General features: G+C 52.0%; 2 protein-coding genes across 3 annotated transcripts; both read right to left on the bottom strand.

The window, feature by feature from the left end:
- Window positions 1-217: 217 nt before the first annotated feature.
- Window positions 218-10,119, bottom strand: FOXRED2 (FAD dependent oxidoreductase domain containing 2). The gene is made up of 9 exons (XM_068401322.1): window positions 10,092-10,119; window positions 8,957-9,502; window positions 6,365-6,616; window positions 5,581-5,850; window positions 4,693-4,859; window positions 3,868-4,033; window positions 3,106-3,347; window positions 2,045-2,215; window positions 218-1,263 (listed from the first exon to the last, which is right to left on the bottom strand). Exons 2-9 carry the CDS (start codon window positions 9,478-9,480, stop codon window positions 998-1,000), a joined length of 2,058 nt encoding a protein of 685 aa, XP_068257423.1. The 5' UTR covers window positions 9,481-9,502; window positions 10,092-10,119; the 3' UTR covers window positions 218-997.
- A 319-nt stretch (window positions 10,120-10,438) lies between these two features.
- Window positions 10,439-18,596, bottom strand: EIF3D (eukaryotic translation initiation factor 3 subunit D). Of its 2 annotated transcripts, none has more exons than XM_068400992.1 (15): window positions 18,451-18,596; window positions 17,932-18,065; window positions 17,562-17,607; window positions 16,732-16,868; window positions 16,545-16,630; window positions 15,978-16,050; window positions 15,726-15,841; window positions 15,371-15,503; window positions 14,598-14,745; window positions 14,211-14,341; window positions 13,664-13,749; window positions 13,310-13,439; window positions 12,684-12,826; window positions 11,597-11,877; window positions 10,439-10,632 (listed from the first exon to the last, which is right to left on the bottom strand). In XM_068400992.1, the coding sequence occupies exons 2-15, from the start codon at window positions 18,052-18,054 to the stop codon at window positions 10,619-10,621; spliced, it is 1,647 nt and encodes a 548-aa protein (XP_068257093.1). In that variant the 5' UTR covers window positions 18,055-18,065; window positions 18,451-18,596; the 3' UTR covers window positions 10,439-10,618. The 2 variants fall into 2 exon arrangements, with proteins under 2 accessions (XP_068257093.1, XP_068257095.1); XM_068400994.1 differs by having other exon boundaries at window positions 15,726-15,838.
- Between the last annotated feature and the right edge of the window lie 1,024 nt (window positions 18,597-19,620).

Below are 19,620 nucleotides of genomic sequence, written 5' to 3'. Positions count from 1 at the left end.
CCCCTCCTCTATTTCCTAGGTATCACAGGGACATCAGAAGGTGCAGCTCAAAACCGCTCTTGCTTTGCACTCCAGGGCCGGGGAAGGAGCCCAGAGGGAGGTGGCAGACAAAGGCAGGTGGCTGACGGAGGCAGCACTGAAGTGCCGGCAGCCTCCCAGCCAATGCCAGTATGAGCTCAAGGTGCTGAAGGGGAATAAAAGAAATAGAAGACAAGCATTTTAACAACATCAAAGTCCACCCGAAACTTTCTTGATGGGACATAGTGCAAATACGAGAAATGTTGGTCATGCTTTACAAAAGACAGGAGCTAACCTTCCTGGCTGCTTGGTGAGGGAGAAGTAAAACGTGAGGACAGTGGAGCCAAGCTCAGCGTCTCTGTGTCCCAAGCATTCCAGGCAAGCTACTCATCCTTTGTGGAGGTAAGGGTCCCTTGTAGTGCTCTCCGGGAAATGACAAATTATCCAACCTATACCGTAACTAAAAACCCCCCCTCTCCACTCAAGCTACACAACTGCCCTAACTCAAACGCAGGAAAAGTACCGGGAAGTTTGCCTGCAGCACCACAAACAAATCTTCAAGTATACTCAGCGTCCAGGGACCAGAGAGCCTGCACTAGGCTGCGGGCAGGTCACCTCCAAAGAGGGACGTGACATTTTAAGTTACCCAGGCATTCCTGCACTCTCTTCTGTGACCCCCGGACGTCGCTGCAGATATTGGTTTGCGAGATAAAGACAAACACCATCTTCAGGCAACTCTGAACTCTGCACGGACAACGCGGCAGCCTCGGCATCGCTGGATTCTGGCCCCTCGCTTATCCTTCAGAGCACATTGGTCCTCTTTGTAACAACAAGATCTGAGCAGGTCTTTGGCAACTCATGATCGGAGGAAGGCATGGGGATGGAAAAGGTGCACGGGAAAGGGCAGAGTCCTGCTGTGGATCTGTGTTACCATATTGTCGCAACAGCACCTGTGGGTTTCAGTGTGGAGAGAGAAAGGTTAAAGCTCGTCCTTGGCATTAACAAGATGCTGCAGCGGACGAACCAGTATCGCGTGATCTCTCAGCAGCTGGTCCTGTGACCCTTCGTGGCTGTCAGGGGGTCTGTTGCCCAGAAAGTCTGTGCGAGTGTAATCCTCCATCAGGCCAGCTTCTACCGCATGACGCCGGAGCCCCTCGCTCCCCACGAGCCCTTGCATCCTCATGTACCCCTGCCGACAGAAGGGAGGCAGCTTCTGACGGGTGAAGGCAAACAGGAAACAGGACTCTGAAACAGGGGGAAAGGATCAAAAATCAGACCCAGCAGAGATACCCTGTAGAGAAAAACTCCCATAAACTCTTGAGGACTCATTCAGAACAAAAGGCAAGAGCGGATGCGGGAAGATGACTGGAGCTTCCCACCCGGCACCCTGCCCCGGATGGCAGCAGAGTAATCGACTTAATTCTGCAGAGCTCAGGAGACGCAGGGTGAGATCTCCAGTCTGCGCTCTGTGAGGAAAAGGAGCTGGATTTGAGCTTGCAGCCCTCTGGCACCTTCCTTGTACCACAGGGTTGCTTCCTTCCGTGTGCCATGTGGGGTTCCTGCAGAAGGACCCCAGACCAGTCTTCAGACCAGGAGGGAGGCAGCAGAGGCTCTCCAGCTCTCACATCCCAGCACTCCCATTTCCCATGGGAAAGCAATCCCATCATCAGCACATGAAAAGAGATCTGGTACCCGATGGCACAAAGAAACGTTTGGATAACGGAGGAGGAAGGAAAGCTGCAGGTAGAAAAGGGATTGAACCCAACTTCATACACCTTTCCCTAAGTCTGGGTGTGCCTGGGGCAGTCTCTTTCTGGTGGTGAGCAAGAGCAAAGGCTATTTGGGGACGTACACACAGCACTGGCACTTTTTACCATGTGGGGAGTGCATCACAGATGTGACCAACAGTGAGACCACCAGCTCGCCACAGGGAGATCTCAGCTGTTTGCAGAAGAGATCGCTCCTGTTGCTTGTCCCTCACATCCCTCCTTCTCCTCCTGCCACCTCAACCCCTTGCTCAAATTACCTGCAAAGAAATTGCGCAGGTCAGTGCTGAGGCAGTTCTCCAAAAACCGCCTCAGCGGCAGGATGTGAGCATTGGGGGCCGTCCAGTCTGTCAGAAAGTCCTCCAGAATGTGATGGATGGCATCTGGGCGGGGGAGAGGCCAGTCTGGGGGCCGAAGTCTCATCTCACGTTCTGCCAAGAGAACATGAAGGGAATCTCTCAGAATCAAAATGGCATTAAAAAGAGCTTGGGGAGTGGAAAGCAGCTACAACAGCTGTTTCAGCTTTTGTCCCGACCTTTTAATCCCTACCTTACTTTCACTTGCAATCCCCTCTGCTAGCTCTGTCCTCAACAGCCCTGCCACTGCACAGCTGCCCCTTGTCCCTGCCTGCAGTACTTCCCGTCATTTCACTCCTGTTCCCCCTGGGCAGGGACTGCCCCATGGGCTGAGCTGCATTCAAGCTTTAATGCTGCTACCCACCACGCTTCTTTCTGCGCGAGGCAGGCTGGACCCCGACCCTAAGCTTCTGGAGGCGAAGATTCAGCACACTCATTTCCCAAGGAAATCTATTCTGAGCGTGCTTGTTTGCTGGATATAACACTCAGCTTCAAACCCTTGCCTTTGGCTGCCTCTGTCACTGCATGACCTCTCAGACCTGGGCTGGCCACAGAGAGCAGTTTTCTTTTGGCAGTTACACTGAACAGCCCAGCCTCATCTGCCGGGACTCTGCTAAATACAGGCAGAGTGCCAGGCAAAGGAAAGCAACGTTCCTCTTTTTGGGAATGGGGCAGTTCCCAGCACACCCATTTGTTCCTGTTCTCAAATGTGAGGTCTCTGGTACAATCCCTCCCACCCCATACCTCGTATTGGCCTGACCTATGGAAACTTCCTGCGAACTCCCAGCTTTTCCTTCAGCTCATACAGTGGTGGCAAGTGTCCCAGACGATGGACGTGAAGGAAGTGGAGGAGAAGGGTGTGCAATGCCTTCAGGTACCCTCCCCTTCTTTGGCTCTAAATTATCTTCATCCCTCTCTGTTTTGCTCATATCAGATAATTAGCAGAGCAAGGCGGGAAAGCTTACCTGTTGGGAGGCGTTTGTAAAAGTAAATAACAGGGTGCAAGAAGTTGGACTGCCAGGCGTGCTGCGCCTCTCCCACGGCTCGGTTGTAGTAGAAGACATCCTTGTCAGCCCCAGAGAAATTCCTCCCATATTCCATGAGGACGACAAACAGCCCATTGGGAGCCTTTCTCCCCGTCTGCATTTCCAGCTCAGCCAGGACTCCAACTGGGTATTCTTCCAGGTATTCAAATGCTGTGGCATTCCTGTGAATTGCAACCACAACCGTCAGACTTTTCCACCAGAGAAGCGCCAGCTGGGATTCAACACCCCCTCAGCTGATTGAGGCTAAGGCCAAAGAGCCATCAGATAGTAATTCTTTTTGGTCATTACAGATCTGGGCTGGAGCTGATGCATAGCTTATGAAGGCTGCAGATACTGTTACAAGACTTCATTCTTTTCCCAGATTACAGGATTCCTCTCTACATGAGCACTGCTCAAAGGAAAGCTTTTCCCCGGGGACAGTAAAAGGGTACTACACCTCTGAGCCTAGAGGGAAGGTCTGGACCCTTTCAGACCCTTAAGAGAGAGAAGTAATCGGCAGAATTGGGCATACTGGCACCAGTTGCAGCAGTGGTACGGGTTTTGAGGTGGCTGCCTACGTGACAGTAACGTCCTTAGGCAGCAACAGAGGAACTTCTGTGGTGGCACCACGGGAAACAATGGTAAAGAAAAAGGAATGAAACGATGGAGTGCAGTGCTGAGAACAATTACTCACTCACTCACTCTCTCAGCAGTATGATGTCAGCCAGAACACTAAACATCTGGTAGAGGCCCGAGGCCTCGTTCACCCGCTTGATGATGGAATTGGTCAGCTGTGTAATAGGGTAGACTGTTGATGGCCAGGGGACACCATGGTGACGGTTTTCCAACAGGCGGTGGACTGCACGAGCTAAGACATTGAGAGAAACAAAAGACAGCCTATTTAAAAATCCAAGCTTACCCTTTTAAGAAATCTGATCGCTCTTCCATGACACACACTCATACTGGCAGGACACAATAAATAAGCTTTACAGCTCATCTGTCCTCAGGATCTCCCACCCCAATCGCTGGTAACTGCAGTGGAGATGCCTTCTGAAAGCTGATGTGATGCTAAGTGGTTGGTGAGGGGGCGCGGGGGTCCTCAGGGATATTTCATTACTTCTGAGCAGTCCTTTAATGATAAGGATGAGCACACACACATAAAGACAGAAATTCTCTCTACTGCCCAAAGCAGCTGGGTTTTAACTCCACAGCACAGACCTCTCACCCGCAGCCTGTCACGAGGCAGAGCATCTGGCAGGCAGAAATCTATTGTGTTACATAAATAAGAGACAACAGGCAAGACAGAGACAAGACAAAACAAAGACAGACAACCAAAAACATCAGATATGACCCCAAGTCACTTCTCCTCCACTTCAGATGATGCAGCTGCAGCTTGGCTGTGTTTTGTTGTTCCTACTGCCAGCACAAGACTAAGGGTGATCTCTTTACAGAAGTAAGCTATGAATTGTTCCTTCGAAGGGGGGAACAATTCCCACCTCTGCCCTTTCTGTACACCCCAGTACTCACTTGTATACCGGAATCCATGGATGAAGCCCCCAGCAGATTTCCTGAAGTCAACAGAATGGCTGGCAGTGCCGAGAACAAAGAGCCCCCGAGTGCCTCTGGACTCATAGCTGGGTTTGATCTGAGGATACTTCTTTTTATCCCCTTTTCCTGGCATCATTCTAAGGGAGCTGATGTGCAAAAGAGAAGAGCAGGCTGTCAGGAAAGGCAGGGGTGGAAAAATAAAAAGGGTTTCTGATAAGGCACACACTATATTTGCAGCCATTGCAAGACGCTGCTTCATGCCCCCATTGCTTTCAGTGGGATTTACTACTACAACGAGGAAATTCCAGAAGACAAGGCCACTTATCTCAAGGTAGCTCTGGACAAGATCAAATTCCAGCCTGAGCCACTGACAGTGAATTTTGGAAGACAGTGAAGTTAGCAGTATCATTTTCAACTGCACGATGTACTGAGACAAACCAAGGTGGAGTGAAGGTTGCATCCTCAGGGAAAAAAAGCAAACAAAACCTTTCTGTAGCCATCTGTACCTGTACCATCCTCATTCTAAAAAAACCCCAAAACACAAAATGTTGCTAGCCTTCTCCATGTGATCTGGCAGGTCAGGATGTTAAGTTCTAAAGGCAGAAGTTTTTCTGTGTAACCCAGGTCCCAACACTGCTGTTTGCTCAGCCCTAGAGCCTGTTGGTCAGAGGGCAGTGGCACACATGTTCCCACTGGGACACAGCCGTAGGTGCAGGGTAAACAAGGGACTGTGCAGCACCAGGTAGCTCAGAGCACATGGAGGTCCAGGCAATGCTGCCAGAAGAGGACCTGCCCTTCCCTTTCCTCCCTACTCAAAGCCCCTCACTCTAAATTCCTGCTCTCCTGGAGATCCTGGTTCTCCCTCACCTGTTGTAGATAGAAAAGTCAAACTTCCAGCCCAGGCAGCGGATGACACGGTCATAAGGTGCACGAGTGGCAAAATTATCCAGTTCATCCTGCGGGAGAGTGATGGAGTCGATGCCTGCACTGGTGTTCCTGTTCTCCAGGTAGAACCGGAGCGTGATGTGCAGCTTCCCTTTCTTGTCTTTGACGATAGCCAGATCTTCCAGGTTGCCCTCCAGAAGCCCATCCAGAGATTTCAGCTGGTAGGTGTCCAGAAGGCCATTGTTAATTGCTCTACAAAAAAAAAAGGAGAATGTAAGAAGGGCTAAAAGAAAGGAGGAGAGGTGGGATCCACAGTTCTGTTTCAGCTGCTGAAAACGGGACACCTTTACCAGGCATCCCACACTCCCCTTCAGTGCAAAGGTTATCCCCAGAGCCTCAGGGCTCACAGGAACAGCACAGGTAACGCAGCCTCACTGCCCTTGCTGGATGTAGTCAACCTTTCAGCTCTCCTCTGTGATTGCAAGCAAGGGAACAACTTGGGAGCCAGCACTTTTTAATGATAGTTTCCAAGGGGACATTTTCCTATTTCACACAGACCCCGAAGAGCTCTCATCAAGCTCCCATGTTCAGCACCTCCAACCTGGACTGCTTTAAGGACCTAAAGATAGAAGGCCCCATGTTTCCTCTGCAACCCCCAGGATCACAGCACCTCCTGTGCCAGTCCAGCTCATTGCCTGGGCAAGAAGCGATTCTCCTTGTTTGTACTCCAGCTGCATTAGAAAGAGGAAGAGGAGCGGTTTCCTACCTCAGATCCCCGACGTAGTGGGTGGCCCAGGAGAGGCGCACACGGGACCGGCTCACCATGTGGATGAAATTTGTGACGCCCAGAATGTTCTCCGCTGTCTCAAAGGCCGAGTTCCCTCGGCCCAAGATCAACACGGTTTGGCCAGCAAAATCCTCTGGGTTGATGGACACAGTCTCGTAACCCTCAACGTATTCCGAGCCAGGAAAGTTAACCACGTTGGCGACCCATGTCCCAGTGGCGACCAACAAAGAGCTGCAAAAACAGGGAGAGCACTAGGGAATGCAGGAATTAAGGGAATGGGGTCATCGCTCCATCTCATCACTCTCTTCCTCCTCCTGCTGTGGAAGATGACTGTGATGTGCCCTGTGCAGCCACGCTGGATCAGCTGCACAGGTCATCGTTTCAAAAGAAACCTCTCCCCAGCTTCTCCTAGTGACCTGCTCCTCTATTCCCTATCCTCAGGCCAACGAAGAAAACTGGGAACATTGTTATATATAGCAAAAGTCAGTGTGGGTGCTGTACTTATATGTCTCCCTCCGTTGTTCATGAGTGTGCAAATGCTACTCATATGTACTCACTGACGATATATAATCCTGAAGTTTCACAGGTTGATTATATGTTGCATAAAAAGTTACTTTGGTTAAAAATTTGTGTTGCCTTTTAGTATAGCAGAACAAAAGTAATTTTTAAGAGGGTGTCACAGTTTAAAGCTGGGCCGGCTATTAAACCAGTGGCAGACGCTCTCTATTAATCCTCCTCCCCACGCCGGAAGGGAAAGGGAAAAGGGAGAGAGACTTATGGGTTGGAAAGTTAAAACAGTTTTAATAAACTATAATAATGAAAAAGAGTATAATAATAATAATAGAAATAATTAAATACATACAAATACACACAAAACCAAGACCGAGCTCCCCCGATGTCAGTCACGTCCCCAACAGCACTGCAGGGCAGGCTCCGGGAAGGCCCAGGCTGGGCCCAGCGACGGACAGGAACTGGATTCAGGGATGCACGGATTGGGATCGGGGGCAGCAGGAAAACGGACAGAGTCCTCTTGGGACACCGGCCATAGCAGAAGGAGAAGGGACCCTCGTGATCCCCCCGCTTTATACTGAGAATGACATGTATGGGATGGAATACCTCGTTGGTCAATTTTGGGTCACCTGCCCTGTTTGCTCCTCCCTGCAGGTGCGACCCTCCTTTGGCTCTTCACTCATAAGCAGTGAGGAATTCAGCAGTGACCTTGGTTTCTCCAAGAATAAGTACAGCAAGAGCCTTTCTACATAACATCCCTACCGGTGCCTCAGTGATAACTACGAACTTCGAGCGTTATCAGTCCTAGAAGCAGACACTGTCTGCAAAACATGCAGTTCCTGAAAGTGCAGTTACTTAGAAGAGACTTAGCTGAAAGTAAAAATCGATGAAAGGAAAATTGGTCTGTTTTAGGCCAAACCAGGACAGAGGGATAGAAAACGGTTTTGATATTTTAAAATGTAACTCCTAGTCATAAAAACATGTTAGCAACATCACTAGTTGTTAACACTAGAATTAAGTACAGTAATCTTTTTACATCTCTCCATAAGAACTTTTACTTAAACCTTAGGGAAACTGTTGTGGCTTAGACAGAAACACCAGGAAGCTGAGGCTAGCACCACTGTCTGCTCTCCCAGCCTGGCTCACGCAGCTCCCGAGAGCAACTCACTCACGGTGTGTGGGTGTCCGGGATTGCCTTCTGTCCCCTCCGAGCTTGCGAGCCAGCACACCTCCAAGTGACAGCCAGCACGACCTGCTGTCGTAGAGCTGAGGTTCTCAGGAGAGGTGACAAATATACTCCATATGTTCACATGAGTAACTTCTACGTTTTTAAGAATGTAGCTCAGTGACGGTACGGGATATGCACGCGTAAGACAAGGGGAAGGGGGATTCAGGGATGAGCAGCTTTGAGGGTTATCTCTCACAGCTGGCTCCCTCGACTGCAACAGCCCCACTTTTCTCTGTTTCCCCCCGTCAGCTCTGTGCTAGCCCAGAGCTTCAGCTGGCTGAACTTCTAAGCACATGTGTGCCAACGGAAGTGAGGCGTTGCCGCACTGATTCACTTGAGTTTGTAATAAAGGCAGCAGTGGCTACAAGTATGACTGAGCTATTTTTTTCACAGAGATCAATTATCTAGTGATAAAACAAAAGTGATTTCAAGCTTACCTATCAAGAATGGAACCTGCAGCGATGGCAATTACAGCCAGTTTGTGCCTGCCCTGCCAGCTCCTCAGCTGCCCAAGGCATAACGTTGCTTGTCAAAGGCAATGCCTTCCCAGGAGCAGTTATTCCACCCACATATCCCGCCAATCCCTGCAAAATGTTTTTCCCCTGTGATGGTGGTTAAGGCTCTAAGAGGCTGTGAAATCTCCATCCTTGGAGATACTCATGCCGCAAGAGGGCAAGGCTGTGAGCAACCTGACGTCGCTGGCTCTGCTCTGGGCAGAGGGCTTGGATAAAATTACCTTTATGTGTCTTTTTCAACCTAATTTATTCTGCAATTCTGTAAGTTCAAAGACACCCGTGGAGAGCAGCGTGGCTAGCCCCAGGATCACACATTACCTGCACTTGTAGTTCTGCCTGTCCTGGTCAGTCAAGAGGAAGTAGTGGCTGTTCCAGGCCTGCCTGTCCCTCTCCAGCGTCACGTGGATGATGGCTGTGTTGTACTGAACTCGCAGCTTCAGCAGGGAAGCAAAGTCCTCCAAGTAACGCACCATTGCATCAGCATTGGGGAAGAAGTCGCGAGAGTACCGTCGGAAAAGCAGCCGACGGTCGTGACTGAGGAGCGAGTTCCAGTCGTGGCGGAGGTTGAACTCGCTGTTGGATTTGCCCGTGTATTGCTTGTTGATGCTGATGAGCTTGCGGTGGCGAGGGTAGAGGGCGAAGAAGCTGCCGGGAGCGTGGCTCCGCTCGAAGACGACGTAGTCCCTGCCGGCTCGCTGGAGGAAATAGGCCGCCTGCAAGCCCGAGGGGCCGGCCCCGATGATGCAGTAGTCGTGGTAGAGGAAAGCGGCACCGCTCGCCGCACACAGGCTACCGGCATACAAAGCCAGCCCCAGCAGCGTCCCGCAGAGCACTGGGGCCATGGCGGGACCGGGGCAGTCACCCCTGTGGGAGAGAGGGGCAAGGAGGCATCACCCAGGGAATGACCGGCTCTGGTGGGCGGAGGCCTCCCCACAAGAGTCCCCCAGCCTGGCTAGTCCCCCCCTGCCCAGGCCCAGCCGCCATGATGCCACCACCACCCCTCAGAGCCCCAGGCCGCAGTGGGGTAGTGGGTGGGCCCATGCTCCCTGACAGCCAGTAGCAAAAGGGGTCCAGGTCTTCCAGCCAACGGGCACATAAGACCCCATTCCTCAGCCAACAGCAGACAGCGTGGGGCCAGAAGGCGGGAAGGCAGGGCAGCACCTGTGGGGTAATGGCTGCAAGCACCCGCAGTGCCTCGGCGCCTCAACGGCCAACGGGAAAGGGAGGCACAAGCCCATCAGCCAATAGGAGATGGGGTGCCCCACGCTGCCCTCGCTCCCCCGCCAATAGGGAGCGGCCTCAGCCCTAATGCCCCCCCCCCTCCGCCCCTGCCCAATGGCGTGCGGAGGGGGGCACGTAGCCGCCACGCGCGAGGCGCCGCACGTGACGCGCAGCGCACCTGGCGCGCGGGGCCGCCGCGACCCAGTCGGACCCGTCCCGCCAACGGCCGCACCTGCACCATGGGGTTCGCGCCGCGCCGCTCCTCCCGCGCCGCCGCACGCGCCGGAAAAGGGGGGCGGGGTGGCGGGGAGCAGCGCGGCCGCCCGCCGACGGGTGCGTGAGGGGGAGGCGCGCGCGCCCCGCGCCGAGCCACCGCCCCGCGTCACGTGACGCCGCCGCCGCTTCCCGCCGCCGGCACCATGGCGCCGCCGCACGCGTACCACGTGCCCAAGGGGCGGGGCAACGCTTAAAGGGGCAGGCGCGGGCGGGGAACCGGGGCCGCCACCGTCCTCAGGCCACCCCCGGCGCTCTCCCCCCGCCCCGGCGGCGGGCACCGACCCCAGGCACACACAGCACAGCGTCACTGAGCAAACGTCACTTTATTCCGCTCTCTCCCCTCACGATGCCTCCGCAGAGCGGGTGGGGGCGAAGGGGCCGCTGCCGCCGCCGGCCCCTCCACCGGCACAGAGCGGGAGGGAGGGAGGGCGGCCCGGGCGCTGTGGCCTCCTCAGCCTCAGCCCCCTCAGCTGCCTGCAGGGCTCAGCTCTCCTCCTCTGGAAGAGAAGAGAAACAGTCATGAAGCAAAGGGAGCTAGGGAAGGAAAACCACCCAAACCCCCACAACCACCCTTCCGTGTCAAGGACACGCAACGAAGAACAGGAACAACCGCCTGAGCCTGCCTCTCCTCACCACCCCCTACAAGCCCAACCATCAGCCAAGACCACAGAATTACATGCTCATTCCTGAGCAAATTATGCGGCGACCTAAAATTTCCATAGTACAAACCAGAGGAGCCAGGCTAAGTTTACAGCTTGGGAAAAAAAAAAAGCTGGAAGATGTTTTTTTGTATCACAGAAGCAAGAGCTCCAGGTCAAATGGTTTCCTGTTGCCTACAGAGCACACGCAGATCACCCATCGGGGATCACAGATGGTTCTAGGTAGCAAAGACAGCAGTCGTCCTCTGAAACTCCCAGACTGACACACTAAGTGATTGCTCAGCTTCAACCGTCACTTTATAAAAGCCTTCACTGTGTTACCTCAGTTGGGCTAGGTCACCACGAACTTTAAATGTGCCATCTTACAGTCACTCCCGTTTCTAAAACTGTAGTAAAAAAATATCCCAGTGCCAACAGAAATCAGCACCCACCCACTCCCCCAAATCCTGGGGCCGCTGAATGAAGGGCTCCTTGGCAGGCTCTGTTTTCCCAGTTGGTGCTCTCGTCCTGGGTCCTCTCCCCCCTCCCCTGCTAAAATCAGTCCTTGCTCAGCATCCATAGAGGCACATCTGCATTTCCAGCTCTCAGCTTTTTGCTTCCAAAGGAGTACTCCCCGTGTCACTCACACCTTTTCCACCACTGCGTCCCATCCTCAGGACCACACATTCTCCAGCCTCACTCCTCTCTTGTCATTGCACCAGTCAGATCTCACCCTTTAAATCTGGTCTTTTTCATAGGTTACCTCTTTTCATCCAGACCAGTACATCACTTAAAAGCATGTATCACCCAGTATGCTACAAACCTTCCTCTTCCTCTTCTTCCTCCTCATCCTCCTCATCTTCATCAGAGCTGAAAGTGCCATCAGGCAAGCTGTAGATCCGGATCACCTGCTTGTTGGGGTCCTTGAGGATGAGGTACTTCCCCTCATCCAGCTTCATGCAGATGTCGATGACGCAACGCAGGATGCCCCAGGCATTCTCTATGCTCAGATTAATCTGGCTGGCAAACTCATTTGGCTTGAACTGCTGCGTGCCCAGGATCACATGGCGGGCAGAGTCCTTCACGTGGTAACGGGATACATACCTAGGGGGGTAAGAAGAAACAAGAGGGCTATCAGGAGATAAGCCCAGCCAGCAGAACCACCACCAAGAAAACCAGTGTAAGCATCTTAGTTTTGTTTTCTGCGCTGAAAAATCCTAATACTCCAACACTGAGAGCTAAGAGGATCTCCTGGCTACAAGCTGCCCATCAGTAACGTACCTGGAATCCTTCCACCACCGAAAACAGATGGGGTGGTACAAAAGATACAGAAGAATTAGTCCCACCAATAAAAATTAGGCAACAGCATGATTAGCTGGGAGTTAGGAATTGAACAGATGCAAATACATCAGTCCCCTATATGTGGATGGAACCTAGGACTGCAGAACCACCAGAACCAAGTTAGCAAATGCCTCGTTCGTTATCCACAGCACAGACTCAACTGATTTGAAGCCAACAGTTCAAAAAGGGCTATGGTGATACCTCCTCTCCACCCAGTTTCTAACAGGGAACGGAGGATCTCAAATTCCTGACAGGTAGCACCGTCACTGCATTTATTTCCCTTGTTGGCAATCCCAGCAAACAGGCTGAGAACCATGGAGGTCACCTGCCCATCACGCGCGTGAGGTCTCACAAGGTCAGCCACATCAGGGGGCACATCAGCCAGATGCAGAAGGGAAGCAGCTTACACCGAGGCTGGGGCGCTCACCACAAGCTTTCCGCTCTTGGCCACTCAAAATGTGGGGTGATTTTATCATTACTCATTCTACAAATGGTTCACTTTGACATATACTGGATTAAATCACAGAAAACGCACCTGAAAGATGTTTGGTGTGAAAACCCTCCCTTACCCGAGTTTAAGATACTCTGATCCAGCCAGCAGCGCGCAACATGTCCAGCGGGCTAGTTTGTAGCTGTTGTTTTTCAGCTCTGTGGCAATGACAGCTCCTCTCTGAGAGTCAAGCTTCTGGCGCCAGTCTACTCCATTGCAATACTGAGGGGAGAACCAAAACTATGGTCAACCTAACAAGCCAGCAGCAGTCACCTCTTCAGCTATCTTGACATCACATAGGGAAGTTTCTTCTGTCTGCCTTACACCATACAAGGGAATGCAAACAGCAACCTAGAGGGAAAGCCCTTGCACCGGAAAGGGAGAAATGCCAACAGTGGGGATGGGTCAACATCTGTGGCGCTGGTTAGGGAGGGAAATTTGTGAGGGAAGAGTTCATGAGGGAAGCACGGGAACAGCCTGGCTACTCTGCCAAACATCTGGGGACAGGAGGGTTCAAACCAGCTACCTCGCATCTGGGGGAGAATCCCATCAGCACTGCTTGCCCACCAAGGTTATACTCCTTTGGTGGAATGCAACCACCCAGGGGACACCGCCAGATGTTTGTCTCATCTTGCCTGCTGTACCTGGCATGTCAGGCAGCAGTGAAGCAGTTAGAGCTAGCTTTGGGGTCTCATTCTTCCTCACCCTGGAATCCCACTCGTTCAGTGTTTTGATGTTGATGAATGACACTTCTCCATTAGCTCCTGTCATCACTCCATCATGCTCACAGCGGACAATGAGATCTATATCATCTCCCAGCTTCCACCTTCGGTACCTGCCAACAAACAATCCAGCTCATTATTTCTGACCCTTGTTTTCTTCCACATCCACGCAAGCACTCGGCAAAATCCTTTCCCCCTCTATCCGTTCACTGTGAGGATGTCCAGGAATCCCTCTCGTGGCAAAGCTTTTATCAGTAACACTCCTAACTTGTTTTGCCTCTGTATCACGCTGACAGTCTGCCTGCTTGTCAAACCCGGGCATCAGAGATCAACACACCTGTACGCAACAGAGGCTACTTCGTTTTTATCCATGTCATCCTCCACAAAGGGGTTTGGGTTGGGAAACTTGTATTTCTCCTTTCCCTGCAGAAGAAAACAGAAGGGCATGTCAGGAGTAACGACCTGAGGGAGTTCTCCCCTACTGGATAAATATTCTCTTAGAGCAACAATAGCTCATTTCCTGTATATAAAAAAATGCTAAAATATTAAGATAGCTGATGAGAAGCCTCATCTTCACATTAGTCACTTCGCTGTAAGCGGTACTTCTACTGGCACTTCAGCTTCACTAAGTGTACTCAGAAGCCTGCCCGCTTCCCCAACGGCAGCGGCATTTCTTCTCTCTGGAATAAAGGTAAGAATCTTTCTACAACAGTCATGCTGCTCACCAGAAGTAATCCCACCTCTTTCAAAACTGAAAGAACATCAGTGTAACACACCTCTGTCAATTAAAACACTTCTGTGTTGTATTAAAGCAGCCTTAGTAAAGTCTTTTCTTGAGGCCCTCTGAAACACAGAGCCTACTACCCAGCACAGCTCGACCTTACCATCCTCAGACACTGCTGGGAGAAGTTGTGATTGATGTAGGTAGCTTCCATGGCAAGGTTGCGTGGAGAATTAAAGGAGTTGCCCTCTTCCTGGGGTGGTTCATTGGCTGTTTCACTCACTGTCAGGAGGTCTGGGAAGAGAACCAGACAGAAGTGGTTATACCTGGGGGACTAACTACATCAGCTTCAGTGAGTCTCTAGCCCCACACCGGAGCAGATCCATACAGAAGTTACCCCCACAACTACCAAGTGTACTGCAGTGACCAGGTTGTTCCAGGGGGTCTCAGTTTGGACACTGAGACACAGAACAAACTCAAAAAAGCATATAAAGAAAATTAAGACCCTTTAGCTACTGTAACAGAAGTTTCTTTCAGGACTTTTACTCACCAAAATCTGAATTGTCCCTCTTGTCAAAGAAAAGCTTGGATCCAACTCTCTGGACAATGATGTCCCAGGAATAGACGGAGCGAGTGCAGCTCATCAGCGTGGCCAGGATTGCATCCGTGGCAAACACATTCCCTTGGGTCTTGGCCAGCTACGAATACAGGAGGAGGAGAAAACTGTGTTTCAGCAACAAGAACAGACACCCCTTCCCTTTCCCAGCCAGGACGAGAAGTGTTGGCAAATGAGATCATTAATTTATTCTCCCATGCTGAGGAAGCTAGGCTGGCACAGACACCATCGACTGCTAGACAAAGTGTGAGGTACTACCCACCAATCCAGGCCTGCCCTCACCCAGACAAGGAAAAAGTAAGAAACCTATTACAAAATGTTTATTCTGTTGAGAAAAGGCATGGCTCCTTATTGCCAAGCAGGTCACAGAGAGAAACTGCTGAGCCTTCCTCATCTCAAAAAGCAGAAACCTCAAGAACCAGGTCTCTGACATGGAAGCTTCTTCCCCAACACAGCTCAAGTACCGCTCTGCTTGCCTTTCCAGAATTACAGCTTTTCCTTGGCCAGTATCCCTAGTTTTGCATTAATCTAGTTCTGCCTTGGACCTAAGAAAAATAATGATACCAGCTAATGCTTCTTTTCCTTTGCAAGCTGAGGGATCTGGAATTTCTCTGCCCTTCTCAACTTTGGTCTGATGGTGACAGCTGGTCTCTAACAACAGCACGCACTGAGAAACACTACTGGGTGTTACAAACCAGCAAACACACCTTTCGGATAACTGGGTCATCAGTAGTAGTGACGGTATGGAAGATGCGCTTAATGCTCCTCAGTAGCTTCTCATTCCTTGTTGTAATACGGTCAAAGGCTTTGTCATAGTATTCTAGGGCTCCACAGCACTCTCTGCAGAGGTAAGAAGAGGACCACCTTGATACTCCCCCTTACAGGTAACACCACCCACAAACCGCAGAGGACTGAGGGGCCTGTTGGGTGTTCCATTACCTCCCCCTGCTTTGGGTACCTCAATGAGAACATTGGGACCAGGCCAGGACACCCTTGCTTTCCTGCTTTCCAAAAATGCTGTCAGTTCAGGAAGCAAGAGCACGGCTGCTTTAGGAAACTCACATGTCCTGTGGCTCTGACACCTCCAGGTAGCGCATCTTCATTAGCCGAGGGAAATCCATCTCTTCTTTCACCTCCCAATCACTGCGAACTTCAACAGAGGAGTCACGAGGCTTCTGCTGTGCGGCCAGAGGTAGGACAGATAGAGAGAGAAAGGGAGACACAGCACATCAGGATTTGTGCAAGAAGAGCTGCCCCGCAAGTGCTGCCAAAGAAACCAAACCAACCCAGGGGGCAGAAAGCTTGCTAGTTTACCTGTGATTTTTGGTCCCATTTCTGCCTCACTCCAAACTGCTTCTGAAACTTCTTTTGTAGGCGCAAACGATCTCTGAAGTGACAAATATGAGAAAAGCCATGAAGAGAAGTTCTCGATTCCTAGGTGCCACAACCATTCCTATGCTTCCAAATTACCACCAGAGGAGCAATGCTTTTAGGCACTGGGCCACTGAAACATTTGCTGAGCTATCTGTTGATCAAGATGCCCGAGGCATTAAAAGATCTGTTCTTTACTCTGAGCAGCTCTTTAAATATTTTCGTCTCCAAAGACTGCAATGCAGCTTTCAGAAAGGGTACACTCGGCTTTAAAACGTCATCTTTACTTTCTAAACATGATTCAAAAATCCTTCTAAATTCTTCGATAGCTGTTTGAAACCCGTGCTTATAACTACCGGTGACATCAGCAAAACATTGGACTTGAAACATCCTCAAATTCTTCTCTGCTGTTATCTCCAGTGGGTTCTGTTAGAGTAACTTCACAAATTTATGCACAGTATGTTCACACACTCCAACCCAAGCACAGTATGCTCATATCCGAGGCCTCACCTCTCCTTCTGCTTGGCACTCTTTGGCAGCGTCTGCATGCTGAACTGCAGCATGTTCCGGCGGTCCTTGTCTCTCCGAAGGTTCCTCTGCAGAAACAAAGGAAAGAAAAAAAAAAGAACATTTTAGTTGCGAAATGATTCTGTGCCGCTGAAGACCTCCTCTGAGCCTGTTTCTGAAAATATGTTACCTGTGCAAATCGCATACGATTCCTCTGGTACGCCGTTTTCTGTGTTCGTGCGGTATCCACCAGCTGGAAGCTAGTCTCATCCTCCTCATGGAAATACGCATATTGACTTCCGCCACCAAACTGTGATGAGTACTTGTCTGGAAATAAAACAAAGCCTCTTGACACCAAGCTTCTAGGAAAAAACCCTGACGCTTTGCCCCTTTCTCCCCCGAGATTCCCTCCAACTGCCTTCACCCACGTCTGATGCATAAATTGGGACTTCTGCCTTACACCAGCGCATATTAGACCAAAATAAAACATGGTATTTTTTTTCCAATTATTTTTTCTTGGACAGTGGACAGAGGGAGACTCATAGCCATGAGATTAACTTTGGCAACAGTCTGGCCTTATAGTTTCTGGGGTATACAAATTGGAAATGGATACTCATGCCTCCTCCCTGGGAGTGTTTAAGGCCAGACTGGATGAGGCTTTGAGCAACCTGGTCTAGTGGAAGGTGTCCCTGCCCGTGGCAGGGGGGGTTGGAACTAGATGACCTTTAAGGTCTCTTCCAACCCAAACCATTCTATGATTCTATGATTTTCTCCCCCTCCAAGCCTCCCTGAGAAGCCCCGGTCATGAGGCAGTACAAAAATCAGGAGCAGGCCCTAAGGACAGGGAGAGTCCCATGGAGCCCTCCCAAGGGTGAGGCATGCTTCCTAATTTAAGACGCCTCTCTTGCTGAGGTGCGCAGGTCACCACCAGAGCAGGTGTGAGACATGAAAGCTGGAATGACGCTTGAAGAAAACTCTGTAGGAAATAAACCACAGAAGCAGCCACCAGACAACGCGTACTTGTGTATCTTTTATCCTGATACGTGGCTCCCGTCCAATCGGCCACCTAAGAAGAAGCATAAACAGTCAAAATAAGTGCGTATTAACCTGACAGTTCTCCCCACCTCTGGCTTTATATACAGCACTTCAAGCAGCAGAAGTAAATACTGCTGTACGCTCCAGAACTAATCCTTTCAACTCCCACCTCTGCTTGCCAGCCCTGCTAATTGTTCACAACTGTGCTAAGCGTCAGCACGCACTGCAAAGAGTGCGGGGCACAGCCGCGGCAGTAAGAAGCGAAGACCGGTGGCAGTGTGCACAGGTGGGACACCAGAAGGAACAGAGGGCTTGCTCAGCAGCAGCCCAATGCGTCGTGGCACGACCGAGGTACCTTCCCCAGGCGGTCTCCTTTACTGAAGGGCTGGTAGGGCATGTCCTTAAACTGCTCGGGCACGGCACACGGGCCCCAGCCGGATGGGTTGTCCTGGATCACGGGTGTCACGAACTTCGCCATTTTTTAAACTTCTAGAAGGGAGAAAAAGTAAAACGCCAAACGCTCAGCGGCCGCACGGTGAGCCCCGCCACACGCCGTGACGCCCGCTGCGGTGGGGCACCGGGGACCGCGGCCTTGACCCCAGCACAGGCCAGGGCACGGTGCACCGTGAGGGGAGGGCGGGGAGGCCACCTCCGCCAGCCGGGCCCGCACCGAGGGGTGCGGCCGGGGCGCGGTGCGGGGGTGCGGGGAGCCCCGGTCGCCGCTGCCACTGTGTGTGCGGGGGGGGAGAGGCGGGGTCCCGGCCCCCACCGGAACCGGTGGCAGCGCCGGGGCGGGGCCGGGGGTCCCGATGCCCGCGGGCGGGTGCCGGTAGGACCGGGGACCGAAGCGGGACGGCCCCGACACCCCCCTCACCTGCGCAGCCCCGTCACGGCCCCGATGGCACCGGATGCGGCAGCAGCGACGGCGACGACGACGACGGCGGCGGACGAGAACAGAGGCCGCGCGCAGCCCCGACCCGCCCTTCGCGCGTCAGCGCCGCGCGACAGCAGCGCCGCCAAGCCCCGCTGTCGTAAAATTAAAAGAACAGGAGAAGGCCTGTGCCGTAAAGCGCCTCTCTCCCAGAGTCCGCGGTACGTCAAGGCCATAGAGCTGCAGGAGGGCCGGGCTAGAAAAGCCGCGGCGCGCGGCAGGTGGACGCGAGCGCCCCCCATGACACATTCCGCCAGTGTCCCGGCGGGCTGTGCGGGCTGCAGCGCCCGGGCCGAGGGCGGCGGTGAGGGGCGGCGGTGAGGGGCGGGCGGGCCCAGTCCTCTGACCGCGGCGCCCGGGGCAGCCGGCGTTCCCTTCCCTGTCCGGCTGCGGGGCCGAGGGCGTCAGAGCCGCCCGTCGCCGCTGCTGCGGGGCGGCGGGGAGGGCGCAGGGGCTCCCGCTCACCGCGAAGCTGCGTCCCATGCGGCGTGTGCGCGGGCCAAGGGGGTCTGTCTGCCGCCTTGTTGTGCCTTCTGTCACGACGGTGTCATTTTCCGAAATCCCGTTCCCTCCTAATGACCCCAAAGTGAGCAGGAGTGGGAAGTGACTGTAGAAGAAGATAAATGATTTGCTTTGCTTTATGTTTAGATCAAAGAATTTAGGCCTAGATAAAAATTACTAAGGAAACAATTCCACAGGTGCTCAGAAAGTCTGAGAACCACATCACAACCATAATGCTGCTCATTGAGCCCTTGTATAGCCCCCTCCACGGCTGTCTTAAAACCCACTCAAGTTAATCAGTAGTTTCTTAGAAATTTAGATACAACAAAAGATAATTGTCTGGAAAATACGCATTTATCAAAAGAGCATGAGACTATAGAGGCAGAAAACCGCTCACCTTAGGCCTATGTTGTGGTATATAGTTAATAGAACATCCTGAAGCCTTCTTAAAATTCAAGGGTAAAAACATTTGTGTGTACAGAAGATGAACAAGGAGATAAGTGACCAAGACAACCCTGAAGACTTCAAAGCCAGAATGATGAAGTGGAACAGAATGACAAGAACCAGCTGAGACAGTAGATTGTGGTGGATTTTTAAAAAACGAGAAGATTC

This window comes from Nyctibius grandis, chromosome 5, assembly GCF_013368605.1.
Source record: "Nyctibius grandis isolate bNycGra1 chromosome 5, bNycGra1.pri, whole genome shotgun sequence".
Classification (NCBI taxonomy): domain Eukaryota; kingdom Metazoa; phylum Chordata; class Aves; order Nyctibiiformes; family Nyctibiidae; genus Nyctibius; species Nyctibius grandis.
Note: the sequence above shows the minus strand (reverse complement) of the source record. Positions and strands in the feature narration are given on the sequence as shown.

What these genes read in the sequence shown, in the direction of transcription:
- EIF3D (XM_068400992.1), bottom strand. Translation starts at nt 18,054, where the DNA reads ATGGCGAAGTTCGTGACACCCGTGATCCAGGACAACCCATCCGGCTGG. An exon ending in TCAGGATAAAAGATACACAA is followed by an intron (nt 16,869 to 17,561) that starts GTACGCGTTGTC and finishes TTTTATTTCCAG; the next exon opens with ACAAGTACTCATCACAGTTT. An exon ending in GTGTCAGAGCCACAGGACAT is followed by an intron (nt 15,504 to 15,725) that starts GTGAGTTTCCTA and finishes TTACCTCTGCAG; the next exon opens with AGAGTGCTGTGGAGCCCTAG.
- FOXRED2 (XM_068401322.1), bottom strand. Translation starts at nt 9,480, where the DNA reads ATGGCCCCAGTGCTCTGCGGGACGCTGCTGGGGCTGGCTTTGTATGCC. An exon ending in GACTTTTCTATCTACAACAG is followed by an intron (nt 4,860 to 5,580) that starts GTGAGGGAGAAC and finishes TTTGCACATCAG; the next exon opens with CTCCCTTAGAATGATGCCAG. An exon ending in CCATGGATTCCGGTATACAA is followed by an intron (nt 4,034 to 4,692) that starts GTGAGTACTGGG and finishes TCAATGTCTTAG; the next exon opens with CTCGTGCAGTCCACCGCCTG.